This window comes from Motacilla alba, chromosome 2 (genome assembly GCF_015832195.1).
Source record: "Motacilla alba alba isolate MOTALB_02 chromosome 2, Motacilla_alba_V1.0_pri, whole genome shotgun sequence".
NCBI classification, from domain to species: domain Eukaryota; kingdom Metazoa; phylum Chordata; class Aves; order Passeriformes; family Motacillidae; genus Motacilla; species Motacilla alba.
Genome location: NC_052017.1, coordinates 43,784,360 through 43,799,136, shown reverse-complemented (window position 1 = coordinate 43,799,136; position 14,777 = coordinate 43,784,360). Strand labels below are relative to the sequence as shown.

General features: G+C 41.0%; 1 protein-coding gene across 4 annotated transcripts; it reads left to right on the top strand.

The window, feature by feature from the left end:
* The first annotated feature begins 6,871 nt into the window (after window positions 1–6,871).
* Window positions 6,872–13,296, top strand: LOC119698083 (C-C chemokine receptor type 4-like). 4 transcript variants are annotated; one of them, XM_038129560.1, is made up of 3 exons: window positions 6,872–6,886; window positions 9,940–10,172; window positions 11,405–13,296. In XM_038129560.1, the coding sequence occupies exon 3, from the start codon at window positions 11,421–11,423 to the stop codon at window positions 12,495–12,497; it is 1,077 nt and encodes a 358-aa protein (XP_037985488.1). In that variant the 5' UTR covers window positions 6,872–6,886; window positions 9,940–10,172; window positions 11,405–11,420; the 3' UTR covers window positions 12,498–13,296. The 4 variants fall into 4 exon arrangements, with proteins under 4 accessions (XP_037985488.1, XP_037985490.1, XP_037985489.1 ...); XM_038129562.1 differs by lacking the exon at window positions 6,872–6,886 and adding an exon at window positions 7,191–7,231; XM_038129561.1 differs by lacking the exon at window positions 6,872–6,886 and adding an exon at window positions 7,681–7,919.
* Window positions 13,297–14,777: the final 1,481 nt, after the last annotated feature.

The window sequence follows — 14,777 nt, the reverse complement described above, 5'->3', positions numbered from 1 at the left end:
AGTCTGCCTAATCAAGTGGTATAAGGCAACTTTGTTTGTCACTCCCTCCAAGAAAGCGGTATTTTAAGAAATGGTATTTTTACAATGTTTTTAAAGAAATGCCAAGATGTGCAGAAAGAAAGAGGAAGGCTCTGAGACTAAACAAGAAGTTATCAGCCTGAAGTCAGCCTGAGGACGGTGGATTGCCAAACTGAGCAATGCAATCACGCTTGGTTTATTTAACTTCCCTTTGATTTTTCAGACAATGCTGAGTTACTGAGTAGGAAAAGGAAAAAGCACCTTTAAATATGATCTATGTGCTGTCTGCAGAATGAAAGGTGGAAACCCACAGCTTGATGCCAGCTCTCCAGGAAAGGAGAGGTTTTTGCTGCTTTGACCCAGTGGTTCCCCAGCAATGCCACCCTTCACCAGCACAATGCATCCCTCTCCTTCCAGATGCATCTCCCTCTGGCAGGGCAGACTTGCTAATGTGTGTCAGACTGCCTTGACCCAGACAGCCCTGGGTCCTCTGCAAGCTGCAAAAAACCTTCACTTCCAAGTCAAAGGGCCCTCCCTGAAATCCTGCACTCCTGTCTTCTCTGCCACACCGTGCAATGGAAGACTTCCAAGGATTGCCAGCATAACATTGTCAAGTTTTATGCCATGCATTTGCAAGTTATTATGTTTACCATTTATTTTCATGTTTTGTTGCTCAATATGTGAGCATTTGTATGAGATTAAAAACTTCAGGGGGTTTCTAGGCATTTGGCTCCACCACAAACTGCTAGTTTTTGCAGGTTCCTCCTCATAGGGGCAGCAGTAAATCTTTGAAAACCCAAGTGAAAACCAAAATCACCATTTTAATTTTGTTGGTATTAACAGGAAGAGTATTCTTGTAATTGTTCCTTAAAAAACTTCGGCCTCCATGGGACATACCTCTGCTCTGAGAGCAGCAAGTAGCAAACTTTACCAGGTCTGGGTTCAGCTGCAAGCTGAGACAGGCATTGCTGCCCTTTGCTGCACTGCACCATGCAAGCCTGACAGAAAGCCCATTGATGTCTCTTTAAGAACTGGACTTTCAGTTAATTGTAGACTTTATTTAAAGACACAACTTCTCTTTCAAAACCTCTGCAGCAGGAAACTGGTGTTTTCTAACTGCCTAGTTAGTTTACAACCTGCAAAGCTTTTCAATGTACAGCACTAATGATACATTTATCCTTAGACTGGATCAACACATCCCTGAGGACCAGCAACATCCAGTTCCTCCCCATTACCCATGAGAAAGTAAACCACTCTCAGTATGGGATAAAACCTTTTCATCTGCTATAAATTAAGGACAGACGCTTGCTTACTTAGCAGGTCACAAGTTACACATGGAAATGCACACACACTCATATCTATCCCTTGAATAGAATTTAGATGTGAAAAAGGAGGTGAGGAAATCTCTGGATTTGGGGGGTGGGTGTTGGGCTTTGGGGTTTTGAGGTTGATGAGCTATCTTTACATCCTAATTTTTCATTATTATAATTTTTTTTCCTGTTTGAGAATCACACTGACACTTAACTATAAATCTTTTCCCAGCTGGGTTAGGTTTGAGGAACTAGTAAAACCTGAATCCAAATGTCCTTGGCAGGTTCATGACTATATTTCATGTTCCACTTAAAAACAGAATGAGCAAGTTCAGCTATATTTAGCTGAACTGCTTAGCTGAACTGCTTGCAGTGCAATACGTGGACATCAGTGGTTTTTTAGGTGCCACTGTGAATGCATCTCATTCAAATATTACAACACAATTCCAAAACAATAGGATTTACATTTCTTTTTTTTTTTTTTTTTTTTTTTTTTTTTTTTTTTTTTTTTTTTATACTTGGGGGTTTTTTAACAAAAAACTTGTACAAAAAGCTTAGAAGTGCAGCCAGTCAAGGCATCACATTGGCCTAGGAAATTGCTCAGTGGTGAAAGCTGACATTTCCAACACTGGCATCAGAAGGACCAGTCACTACCCACATATTTCCATTGGATTCAGCACTTGGTGGGAGTGAATTTGAAGTCCTGTCCCAGGGTAGTCTGAAATTTTAATGATGTTCTTCACAGAGAAACTATTAATGAATTAATGGGATATGGATTAAATTCTGTCATTTCCCTTTTGTCTCTATAACCTTTGTGAGATCCCTCACTGTGATCTTGTGAGTGATATAAGGCCCTTGTCTTAGCAGGACAATGAGGGAACACGTCTGATCCGTGCAAATCCCAAGTGTTACTATCACTAAAAAACAAATGAGAATTTTTCAAAGAAAATCTGAAGTTGCACTAACTCTACTCACTGTTGCTTTTTCAGCTCCCATCTGATAATGTCTTTCTTCTGTAGTTATAGCCCAAGCACGATGCATATTTGCCAAAGGCAAATTAACACACCACTTCTAAAATAGCCACTGAATGAAATAATTTCTGTATTAAGAACATACCTAGTCCTGCTCAAAGTTTTACTGTTTGCAGTTCAGTTTCTGAACTCTGTAGGACACCCAAAACTCTAATGAAAATCCGTGTCATCCAGAGTTATTATTTTGAAATTGAAGTTCAGTAATGAAAGCAAAAATTGAGAACAGTTTCTAACTATTAAAAATTTGTTTCTGACACTTAACAACATACCTAGTCCTGCTCAAAGTTTTACTGTTTGCAGTTCAGTTTCTGAACTCTGTAGGACACCCAAAACTCTAATGAAAATCCGTGTCATCCAGAGTTATTATTTTGAAATTGAAGTTCAGTAATGAAAGCAAAAATTGAGAACAGTTTCTAACTATTAAAAATTTGTTTCTGACACTTAACCACATACATATAGTTTCTGTTGAAGTTAGCAATAATTCTGTTGCCACTTGTAAGCAGAACTTCCTAATTTACTTGGTAGCCACCATAAGAGCTTGGTTTTCACCATACACACCCAAACCTCAAGATCTGTGTTTCACAGGGCCAGGGTTAGCACATTGTTTTCAAAGTGAAAAAAAAAAAATAATCCACCAACTTTTCCTGTCCGATTTTGCTTGTTACACTAATATGCAACATGCAACACAAAAATGTGAGTATATTGCATTTTTTGTTCCTATCCCTAAAGAAATACAGTGAAATAACTCCCAGTGGACATGAGGAAAATGGTTTGCTTTTGAAGAACAATTTGCATTTACCACAATTCTAACCATGATATTTCAATCAGCAGGAAGGAGCACTTGAACTTTGTATCACTGGAGACAGAGGCTGGTGAATGGGATAGAGAATGCCAGCAAGGACTCTGGCACTGCTGTTTCATTATACAGGGAATATGATCCATTTTCCCACTGCAGCTGTCAGTGGAACAGTCTGTTTCCCACCCCACTCAGATTTTAAGTCTCTGACGAATTGCATGCGTTTGTCACTGCCCCATATCCAGCTGCAGCACAGCAGTGCCACAACACATAGGTCCAACATGCCAGGATAATGCAGGCAGCTGAGAAGCTGCGTTTCTCCCATGAGGAGCTCACGTTTACCCGATCAATTTGCTACATTAAAGTTAAAGCCAGCGCCACCGAGAGGCATAGAAATGTCAGCAGAGATTGCAGTGACCCGGCCTTGCGGGGCGCGTCGGGGGACACCGACAAAGCTGAAGAAGCGGAGCGGCGATGGCTCCTGCGACAAGACAGTTCCCCCTGGTGTCAGACATGAGCTGCTGTCCCCATGAGGGATCTCCTGTGCCCGGAGCAGGACGGTTTCGTACAGCTAAGAGCTGCTTGAAACCCTGAGCTGCTGCTTCAATCATTTCTCCACTCTCCCACCAGGTAGGAGCGAACCAGGAGGAAATGGTAAATCTGAAAGCACCCGGGGCGGGTTGTTGAACCACCTTTGTCCACAGCCCTTTGCCACCCACTTCGCCCCAGGCAACCATGGCAACACGGATCAAGTTCACAGATCCCAGTTTGGCCATAGCTGGAGCACAAGGCAATGGCAGCATTCCCCACAGGAAAACGGGAACCAGAAGTGCTAATGGCCTGTAGGCAGCCGGGCATGGGGAGCTGGGAGAGTGTGCCCAGGAATTGCTTCTTCAGCACTTCCTCGGGATGTCATGCTAGGTCTTCTGGCACAGATGAAGGACCTTCACCTCACATCTTCTTTGCCCTGAAAGGATTGTGTCTGAGGAGGCTCAAAGCTCTTTGCCTGTTTTAGGAATGGCAGTATCAGAGTTGACTAAAATTCACCTGGTCGTAACCCGTAAGTGGCTTCAGAGCCCCTCGCAGTGAGTCTCTGCTTCATTGTAGTCACCCTCCCTCTTGGACTCCTGTCTTAGAAAATAGTTATCCTCATACTGTGACCAGCTTTTTCTTTTTTCTTTTCTGGTTGGCTGGTTTTTTGCTTGTGTTTTTTTGTTTTGCTTTGTTGTTTTGTTTTTTTGGTTTTGGGGGATTTTTTGTGGTTTGTTTTGTTTTTGTTTTGATTTTTTTCCCCAAGGGAGCCCTCATTTGAATCATTAAGGCTCACGCTCACTTGGTCTCTTGTTCAGTTCCTTTTCCTTGGTCCCATTGCTGAGCCTTGCTCTCCAGATCCTCCTGGTAGTTCAAGTTTCAGGAGGCTACAGTGACAGGAATGGACAAAATTCAATTTACAATAAAAGCAACACAAAATGCCCAGACCAGGGTTTATAGTTCAAGTCAGATTGAGAAGGTGCAACTGTAGACAGTGGCATATATCTTTTTGCACAAAGCTAACAGCACCTGGAGCCAAATATTTCCAGAGTCACCACACCCTCTCACTATCCCTGTAATCACCCTTGCTCACACAGGACCCTCTGCCCTAAGCTCACTCCATCATTCCTCCTGCCCATCTTAATGTCAGTGCTTTCCTTGCATTTCCACCAGAAGGTGGCATTATTAAACTCCGTTGGACCTGAAAGTCGTTCATGGTTAAAGCAGGGCACCCCAGTCAAGCAAGTGGAGTCACTGGTGAGCAAGTACATAGTATAAAAAATATGTTTATGAAAAGTAAGAAAAAATTAGTCATTACATTGTGCTGATGGAAGAAACATCAATTTCTCTGAGGTTTTATTTATTTGCTTGAGAGCAAATGAAAGTCTGTGGATGTAAAATTAACTACAGGCAGTTGTGCCAACAATTCATAAAGCACATCAGAATATCGTGTGAATCACAAAGATGACAGAGATGCTCCAATGAAAAACCTTTTGTTGTGCCTCTCACAGTTTTATTTTGGTGTCCTGAGTTGTTTCCCCTGCTACTAAAAGTCAACTGAGTATTGTATAAGTTGGCTGTACAGATTGTCTTGAACAGGCCTTGCTGATGAATGAAACAGCTTTTCCATGGAACAACAGAGTGCCTGGGCATGGGCAAACATGAAAAGATTAGTAATTGGTAAGATCAAGTATTAGTTCTTTCTCACTCTTGATCCTCTGCAAATACTTTATTTTTTTTTTAAACTAGCCTCCTTTATATTACATCTGCCCTGGGAGGAACATGGCAGGAGAGACTTTGAAGATGCAGATGTTTAGGATAAGGCCAGTCATTTAATAAGCTTTTAAAGGCTACCAGCAACTGAAGTGTTTGAGGCTTGGGGGCACCAACACAAAGCACACAGAACACAAAGCCTTTACACCACATTGTCATCCTTCCTCTGTGTCTAAAGTCACCACAGTAAACAACAAAAGTGGCCTGAGAACACTTCTGCTTTCACCACTGCCTTTTTTTTTTTTTTTTTTTGAAAGACCAGCCTTTAAGAAGACTTCATAGTGATGGCTGGGACATTTAGGAAAAAAAATTTCAATCTTCAGGTATCAACTGCTCCCACTGCTCCTCAGCTCCTCAGAGTGGAAACAGCCCAGACTTCTTACCTACATGTAGAAACTGCTTAACTGCTCGGTGACATTTAAGAGATGACTGAACATTACAAAGAAAGCTCCCTGCTGTGCCATTTCACATTTAAGAAGAATAAACTCATCACCTCTAAAGATGCCCCTGATGTTTTTTGCATCAGTGATTTTTATTTTAAGTAAAATTCAGCATACAAAATGACTATTTCTGTCATGTTTGAGATGAGAAGTTTCAGTTCTTTTTTTTTTAAATAGGACTTCTGTCTATAGCAGCTTTGCAAGCACAGCATGTAGAAAGAAAGCAAATTAGGCTGAGGAAAATGATGACTGATATCATTCACAGAATCACCAGTGGATAGAAACAGTAGAATTCACAAGACTGGTCCACTGAAAGAAAAAAAAAAAAAAAGAGAGAGGAATTGCAGCTTGGCATTGAACAAGGAAAAGATGTTTTTGGCTTAAATAATTTCCTTGTCAGCACAAACAGCTATCTTAGCCAAAGGGAATTCATGCATTCAAAAAGATTGAAGCAAATTGTGGGTGAATCAGCTGAGAAACAACAACAGTGGTTGTCTCTAAAACTAGGAAATTATTCACTTCTTTTTTAAGATCTCTCTCCAATTGCTCTGTTTTGCTGCAGAAAATTTGGAATACATTAAGAAATTACAAACAAAGGAACTGTACAATACTCTGGTAGCACAAACACTATGCTTACAAGGAAGAATGGGAGCTACAGATGTGCAAACTGTGATCCAAATTCACCTGAATTGCAAAAGAAGAACTCCACAAGGCCAGACAACACACAAAGGAGCTGGCTACCTGATGGAGAGAACGGTTCAATGAGAAAGGTAAATGTTTGTCCACCTGTGATTTTGGCAGCCTGGATCTTGCACCAATCCACACAATCAATCACAATACTAACTCTTTCAATAGTTGTCCCTTTTTATTTACTGTCATCTGCTTCTCTTGTGGGCCAGCCTCTTCCAAATGAGGATTTGTCTGCATAACCTGTCCCTGGCCAGCGCTGAGATCAGACAGAATGGATGGTGCACTGGCATATCAGTGGTAAGTATCTACTTAGTGGGTTGGGCAAATGTCTATCTCCAGTTATTCCTTGGGCAAGACTCCTAAAAAATGGCCTCCTGTAAAATGGCAAATCAATGACAAGACTTCCCGTAAAAGATGGGAGAGGCTGAAATAATTTTTTGGTGGAAAGCAAAGTTTTTTTATGGTATGGGTTGTTCCACATTTTGCTTCTATTAAGTTCCTTCCTGTTGCACTTCATGTGCCCCCCCCCGCACACCATCCCATATAAAAGGTTAATCTCCTTCCAGTCAGGCCAGTCAGGTTTGGTCCACCCTGTTATTTATTTGGCTGTTGTCACATATCCTGATGCCATTTAGTAAAGAGGTAAAATGACTTCTTCTCTTCCTCTGCAAAACCTTTAGCTTTACAGCAGCATCACTGAGAACGCTTCTCCCTTTCCCCATAATCTTGCCATCTTCTGCCATTCTCCTTTGCTTAGTCTCTGCCAGGTTCTCTGAGAAGCATCTGACAGGCTGCCATGTGTTAGAAGGGACTAAGAGCCCCCATCTGGAGACTACAGTTATGCTCAGTCCCTTCCACTCTTCTTTCTCTCCAATCAATTGCAGGACCTGCACTCACAACACCTTTCCTCTATTTTCTGCATTGTCTCATTTGCTCAGAGATTTCTTTTGTTGATTTTTTTTTCCTATTTTCTCTCCAGTTTTCCTTGCAGGCTCTCCCAGGGACTCTCTTAATTGGTAAGCCATCAGAATGTATTTCAGGATTCATTCACATCCTCTTGATTTTCATGAACTGGCAGATAAATTTTTTAATCTTCATTTTCTGGAGTTCACACATCACAGGTTTTCAGTATCTGTAACTGCAACTGTTTTTCTCTTTTTTGTGGCTGAGCATTCCTCTTTCTGCAGAAAAATTCTTGCTCAGTTTCCTTACAAAGACAGCCCTTCCCATCTGGCAATTTAGCATGAAGTGAGTTGGTATTACGGCGGGTGCATTTGCTACTCAAAAGCCTTCCAAAGAAGGACTGGGCAAAAGGCACTGTCTGTGCCAGGTAGGTACTTTCTTCAAACTAGTGCTGTATGGATCATTCTAAACTGGAATTCACATGGCTGCAGACTTTTTCTGTGCTGACAGTATGCCTGAAAGATCAGAAGCATATCTGAAGTGCAGCCTGTGTGCTAAGGATAGGTCTCGAAAGACTGGTGATGATGGTCAACACTTCTCGCAAAATTTTGCTGCTGATGGGAAATCATTCCTTGACCAAACAGGTTTCCTACAGGGTCAAAGAGATTTAATAGCTTTATGGATTTTAATCTTTATGGATTTTAATCTTTATGGATTCAGTTCTATTCACCTCTTCATCTGGAAATCAAGAAAAATTATCACTGATGAAATTCAAAGATATCTAGTTTGATAGAGCTGAAAATAATGACTGGGACAAGATAAGCATGCAGAGGCATGGTGGTTTATTGAGGAGAAAAATTTACAGCCAGAACTAAGAAACATCAATGCCTAAGAGAGCATTGTAAAGAGCAAGAGGTGTTTTTTTCCTGAAAAGCATGTACTCAAAGAAAGATTTTCTTTCATAGTTATTGTGGCTGAAGAGCTGAACTTGTGGCTCTAGTGCAACACAATGAAGAGATTAGGGAGGCCCTTACAGAGACGAACAGCAAGAGGAACAGCTTCTGGTTTCTGCGAGCAGAGCTGATGAAATGGGTACAACAGTGTTGCCTGCTTATCTGATGTCCACATCCTTTAAGGACTGCTAGTAAAGCGAAGAGAAAATGTAGGTGATCTGCAGAGCAATAACCTGTACAGGAGGAACATCTCCCAGAGACCAATTTAAAAATCTACTGATGCAGCTTGTGAAAGATGACTGACAAGGTCCTTCCCACACAGTTGTTTTATTCTGGCAAAACCTGAAACCAGTAGATCCTGCATCTCATGCTTCAGGCTTTTCACATCACGTTCACATCAAGCTCTTCAGCCAAACAGAAGTTATTGGGCAGTGTAACAGTGTCAGAGGCATATGAGATAGCAGCAAATGGCATAACAACAAAAGCTATACCTGTGTCTGGAATAACACCAGAGAGCAAACAAGAAAATAGATAATCTCTTGTGGACAGACATGACTGATTCTTCCCACTCTCACTACCACCTTCTGTAGATTTCTTGTTTCTGCTTCTCATTGTGCATTTTCAGTTTCTGCTGGTCACAAGAAAGCAGGCTCCCCTGTTGAGAAATGGCTTGTACTTTTGCTTGGCTGGCCTTTTCTGGGAAACAGAGGAGACCAGCACCTGCCAGCTGCCAGCACAGCTGTTCTGTTGGCAGGACTCACAACCATTCCACTTGACTGCCATGTGTCCTCTGCGCTCTCTTCTCCCTTCTCAGGATCTTCCAAAAGACAAATAAGGCCCATCTCACTCTCAAGAGAAATTCATAGAAGCTGCTGAGCTTCCTACTGTGACAGAGAGCCTCGGTAAACCTCAGCACTTTGCACGCTCTGCCCTTAGACCACACACTCGTGCGGACATCCTACTTCTTATTCAGTATTCTGACCACTGTTACATTTTGTCCTGGGCAGGGATAGGAGGTAGATTTGCTGTATATAAAGCCTGCAACAGAAAACATCAAGCAAGAAGGTAGTTTGAATTAACATGCCTTCATTTCTATTTTTAGTAAGATAAGTAGGAGTTAGGAAGTTCAAGCAATAGTGATTAAAAGGAGCCTTCCCTACACTATCTATACAGTTTTCTCTTCTACAGTTACATAATGCAACTTGCAAAATCAGTTATCTGTCAGAGAAGGACTAGAAACACACTTCCCACACACCCACCAAGTGCTTGCCCCCTCTCTGCTCTCTACAGAGGATTCTTTGATTTTTTTTTTCTGAGATAAGGAAAAGAACAAGGTTTCAGTTGAATGAGAGCTGAGTGACATCTATGCTTAGTGACATCAGTTTTAATGATTGTTGGATGAAATGAAAATGCCTTAACTCAGTAATCAGTCTCCCAGTGGAAACTGTGGGTTTTTTTAAACATCATGCGTTTAATTCTATTTCTGACTTAAAGGGACTATCTCTGATGAGCACTGAGGAGAGAAGTACTTGTGATACAAGTGTAAGGAAGTCGAAGCTTCCGCTAAGAGATACAGATACCTAGTGCTATCTGCTTTTTACATGTGGTGAATACTGCTGCGTGGGTAGCACCTCACTGGCAGAGCTACCTGAAGAAAAGCAAGAGATTCTGCACCCTTAGAGCAAAGAAGATTCTTCACCTCATCTGAGAAGAAAGGAGGAGAAAAGGTAAAATTCATAAAATGCAATTGCTCAAACATTTGTGTATCATGTACACTCATGATATGTGTGAATGTAATGCTTTTTCATTTACCTTTTATAGTTGCTCAGGTAATTTTTTAAGCAGTTTTAAGAATTCTTGCATCATCAGAAGTGGGTGTATTCTGTGAGCATATGTTTTTAACTATTCAAATGTATTATGCTGAACCTAGATTAAATTCAGGTATGTCTGGGTGCAGTTGCTGTAAAGCTGTCATTTCTACACCACTGATGTCAAACAGTTCTTGTGACTTGTAAATCAGATTAAATTCCTCTCTTTGTAGCATGGAACAGAACTGTAGGCTGGAAAGGTGTCATGCTTGGGAACACACACAGTAGGTCTCATTAATGATAATCAACATTTGCTGGTATGTAGCAGCAACCCACAGGGCTAAGACAAGAAAAGCTAAGAAACTCACTTCTCTTCTGCTTTCCATTCATAAAATGAAGACAAAGGGGAAGAAAATAGCACAGGCTTAGAGTTCTGATATGATAGGCTAAAAAAATGCCACTTGTGATGTGACTAACACACACAAGAACAGAACTCAGACTTAAATTTATGGTGTGTTAGGCTAAAAAAATGATGCTGTGATGTGAATAACACACAGACTCATAAATCAGCAAGATATTTTCCCTGGGTCCAACTTACATCACTTAAACCTCTGTATCTGCCTATTAGGAAAGAACATATATATGAAGATGACAAATTCACGTTGTTCATTTAGCCACTGAAAATAAGCCCTTGTTGAAAACTTATGACAGCTTTCAGTAAAAAAGTCTGATGCATGTTTATCACTGTCTTCCTATGGTGGGTGACATATACCTGATGGGAAAGGTGGGTGAGTGAAATTCTGAACTGCTAGGAACAGTGTTTGCTTTTTATTTTGCTCAGCATGGAACTTAACCCTCTCTGATTTGACACTTGTGGCCCACATCTTTCACTCCCATTTGCTTTCCTGTCATCTCTTTGTGCTTGACATGAAAGTTGCACAGTGCTGCAAGGACTAAGCACATGCATGCTAAGGACAATACCTTGTTTAAGTGTGCACATGCATAATGCTTACATAATGTCTGAGAACCTGCAGTGAGTTGTGTCCTGAGCAGTCTCTCGTGATTCCGGTTTGTGGAGTAACCATGTGGTCTTGATGCACTGAAAGTCAACATTTTTATATTCTGACATTTTTATATTCTTCCCTTCTCAGAACTGGGGGAAAAAACATGAGTTCTTCAAGTACAGAGTCCCTTGAAGTCGAATCCTCAACCTTTTATGAATATTACGATAGTTATTATGATGCTCCAAAATTATGCAGTAAAGAAAGCGTCAGGAGGTTTGCAGCCTCCTTCCTACCCGTTCTGTATTCCCTGGTATTCCTGGTCGGGCTCACTGGAAACATTCTGGTCATCGTGGTCCTCTTCAAATACAAGAGGCTGAAGAGCATGACTGATGTGTACCTGCTAAACCTCGCCATCTCAGATTTGCTCTTCGTTTTATCCCTGCCATTCTGGTCTTATTTCACAGTAGACCAATGGGTTTTCGGAACTCCCTGGTGTAAAATCATTTCGTGGATCTACCTGGTTGGGTTTTACAGTGGGATATTTTTTATTATGCTTATGAGCATAGACAGATACCTGGCAATTGTTCGTGCAGTGCTTTCCTTGAAAGCAAGGACCACCTTCCATGGCTTAATTACTAGCCTTGCTGTGTGGCTAGTAGCTCTTTCAGCCTCAGTCCCCGAGCTTGTATTTAGAGAGTCTTTTAATGAACATAATTTTACTACTTGCAAGCCGAGATTTCCAGGCAATTTCACAACATGGAAGCTTTTTTCCACTTTGGAAGTCAACATTTTAGGGCTCCTAATCCCTTTTATAATTATGACATTTTGCTACTCCATGATCATTAAAACATTAGTTCACTGTAGAAACGACAAAAAAAATAAGGCTGTGAAGATGATTTTTGTTGTCATGATTGTGTTTTTCTTTTTTTGGACCCCCTACAACATTGTTATTTTCTTACAACTGCTGGAATTTATGGGGGTCATTAAAGACTGTCAAGTGAGCAGGAATCTGGACTATGCTTTCCAGGTAACGGAAATCCTCGGCCTTTTTCACTGCTGCCTCAACCCAGTCATCTACTTCTTCATGGGGGAGAAATTTAAGAAGTACCTGAAGATGCTCTTTAAGAACTGGCAGTTACCAGGGTATTTCTGCAAGTGGTGTGGAGTTAACATCACTTACCACACTGAATCTACCAGTTCATTCCACACACAGTCTACAGGGGACCAAGACGCTCTGTAACACATTTCAGACCAGCCACTGAACTCAGCAGCAAGAAAACTGACAGCAGCAGGAACTTTGAAAATCAGGAATTTTGAAAAGCTAAGCAAATGCATACACATTTAACAATAAGCTAGTGCCGGATAATTACTTACATCAGCTTTATGTGTGCCTCTAGATTTTCTGAGTATTATGACAGAAGGTGTCCCAAATGTGGAACACGGAGGATGGACATGCAAGGTTTCTCTGCTGTGATTACAAATCACTGCTCAGCTCTGTGCAAAGCACTGCACTGCGTGGCTTTTTTTCACCGGCATCAAGATGTTGACCTGCATGGAGGGGCAGAGGTGAAGACAGCACCTTGTCATCAGCACATGCACTTGGAAAACATATTCATGTACTCAAGAAGGATGATTGTAATCATACTTTTATATTCTGCAGTTGATCTGTGTAGGACTTGTTCACTTGTGACTCTTAGGCAGCTGTTAGCAGTACCTGCTACTTTTAAATGTTTCGTTTCAGGAGGGATGATATATCCCCTGTCATTAAGAAAAAGCACAAAATATATTCTCTATGTGCACAAAGACTCAAAGCAAAGCCATTACTTTTCATTGTAGGTGCATTTTCTTTCAGGTTGACATATACGCCTATATGTAGGTATATATATAGGCATTTTGAATTACTTTATCACTGTAATTCAGGATAGCACTTCTGTATTTTAATTAAAATGGAAAACATTTTGAATATTTTTGAATAAAAGTGTTAAAAAACACCTTATTTTCCAGCATGCATGAATAAATTTGAAGCAACTTGGTTAAAAAGTATATATTTTAAAATTAATGTACTTTCTTCCAAAAGTACTTAACCCCAAAACACATTTTTCATTCACTGGAGATGTATCTGGCAAAACAAAAGAAAGTAAAAACAGAGATTGTGTAGAAAGCATCTGTCATAACTTAGAAACCACACATAGAATCCTTGCATTTGATAACAGCAAAATGCAAACAGTGTGATACCCCAGTAGCCACTCACAGGATATTAATTCATCAGAAATCTGTAACAGGAAGGAAACTCATACGGCAGCGTTTAGATTTTGGCACAAAAATGATTTTAAAAAAGGCAAAAAATCAGTAATGTGGTGGCAGACAAGTTAAGAGTTGAAAAATACGTATTAGAAGATATTTCTGGTGTGTCTTTTTGCTGGACAAAACCAGTTCAGATTTCTTACTATAAACCAGATTAATTCTTTTCTTACACTGTCAGTAATAAAGTGCCTGCTCAGCATTCAGCCAAGGCTGCAAAGAGCAAACAAGGCATTAAAATGCATCAGGAAAAGGCTAAAGAAGAAATGTAACAATATTGTAGTGCCATTGTGCTCATCACTCTAAATGAGAGATGTAAGTGGAAGCTCACCTCCATGTGACCTCTCTCATGATACAAGACTGAAAATAAAATGCAGTACACTTAAATCTCACACACACATGTATCCATCATAATTTTGGGAATGCACTACCATTTGCTGTTTGCTGAGGATGACAAGCAAGGATCTGCATTAATGCAGATAATAATAATAGCTGTGGAAGACATTAAGTAAGAGAGAGCCTTTATTTTCAAGAATAAGACTATAAATTCTTAATGCTCAAAACCTTAGAATCCACTACATAGATCACTTGGGAAAAAGTGATAGAAAGAGTGGGTTATGCCACCCATCACCTTTTTTGAAAAGGAAGACAAATTTAAAGTGTGAGGTGCTTCAAATTCTCACAGATGAGACTGAAGCCATCATAACATCCCAAGGTGGCACGGCACTTCATCCTCACAGCTGGTGATGCTGACAGCAGAGGCACTGGCAACTGCTGAGCGATGCACTTGTCTGGTACACAGACTGCCCTGGAATTCAGACGGCTTCCACTGCAGCTTCTTTCTCCTTTTTCCTGCTCTGTGATCCCTCTGGTCAGCAAGAATGGTCCTTGCTTTCCAGACTAAGGGGAAGGCTGTCTGAGCTAGCCAGGCAAAAATGAGGGTCAACAAGGAACGAGCAAGCTGAAGGCTCTTGACAGCTGTGATGTAAGAGACATCCAGGGCAAAGAGTGGTATCAGGGAATGGCTTGCAGGCAGGTCCAGGTCTGGGCAAACTCTATGGTGAGGGAGGATGCTGTGGAATTAATGGGGTACACCCAGCAGCCATGCAGCAATGCCACAAACAGAGCCAGAGCAGAGCCCCTCTCCCACACAAAACTCAAATGTGCCTCATGTCACCACTCAGCTTTGTACCCCATGGCCTGTGCACGGTTCCCTTGC

What these genes read in the sequence shown, in the direction of transcription:
- LOC119698083 (XM_038129560.1), top strand. Translation starts at nt 11,421, where the DNA reads ATGAGTTCTTCAAGTACAGAGTCCCTTGAAGTCGAATCCTCAACCTTT.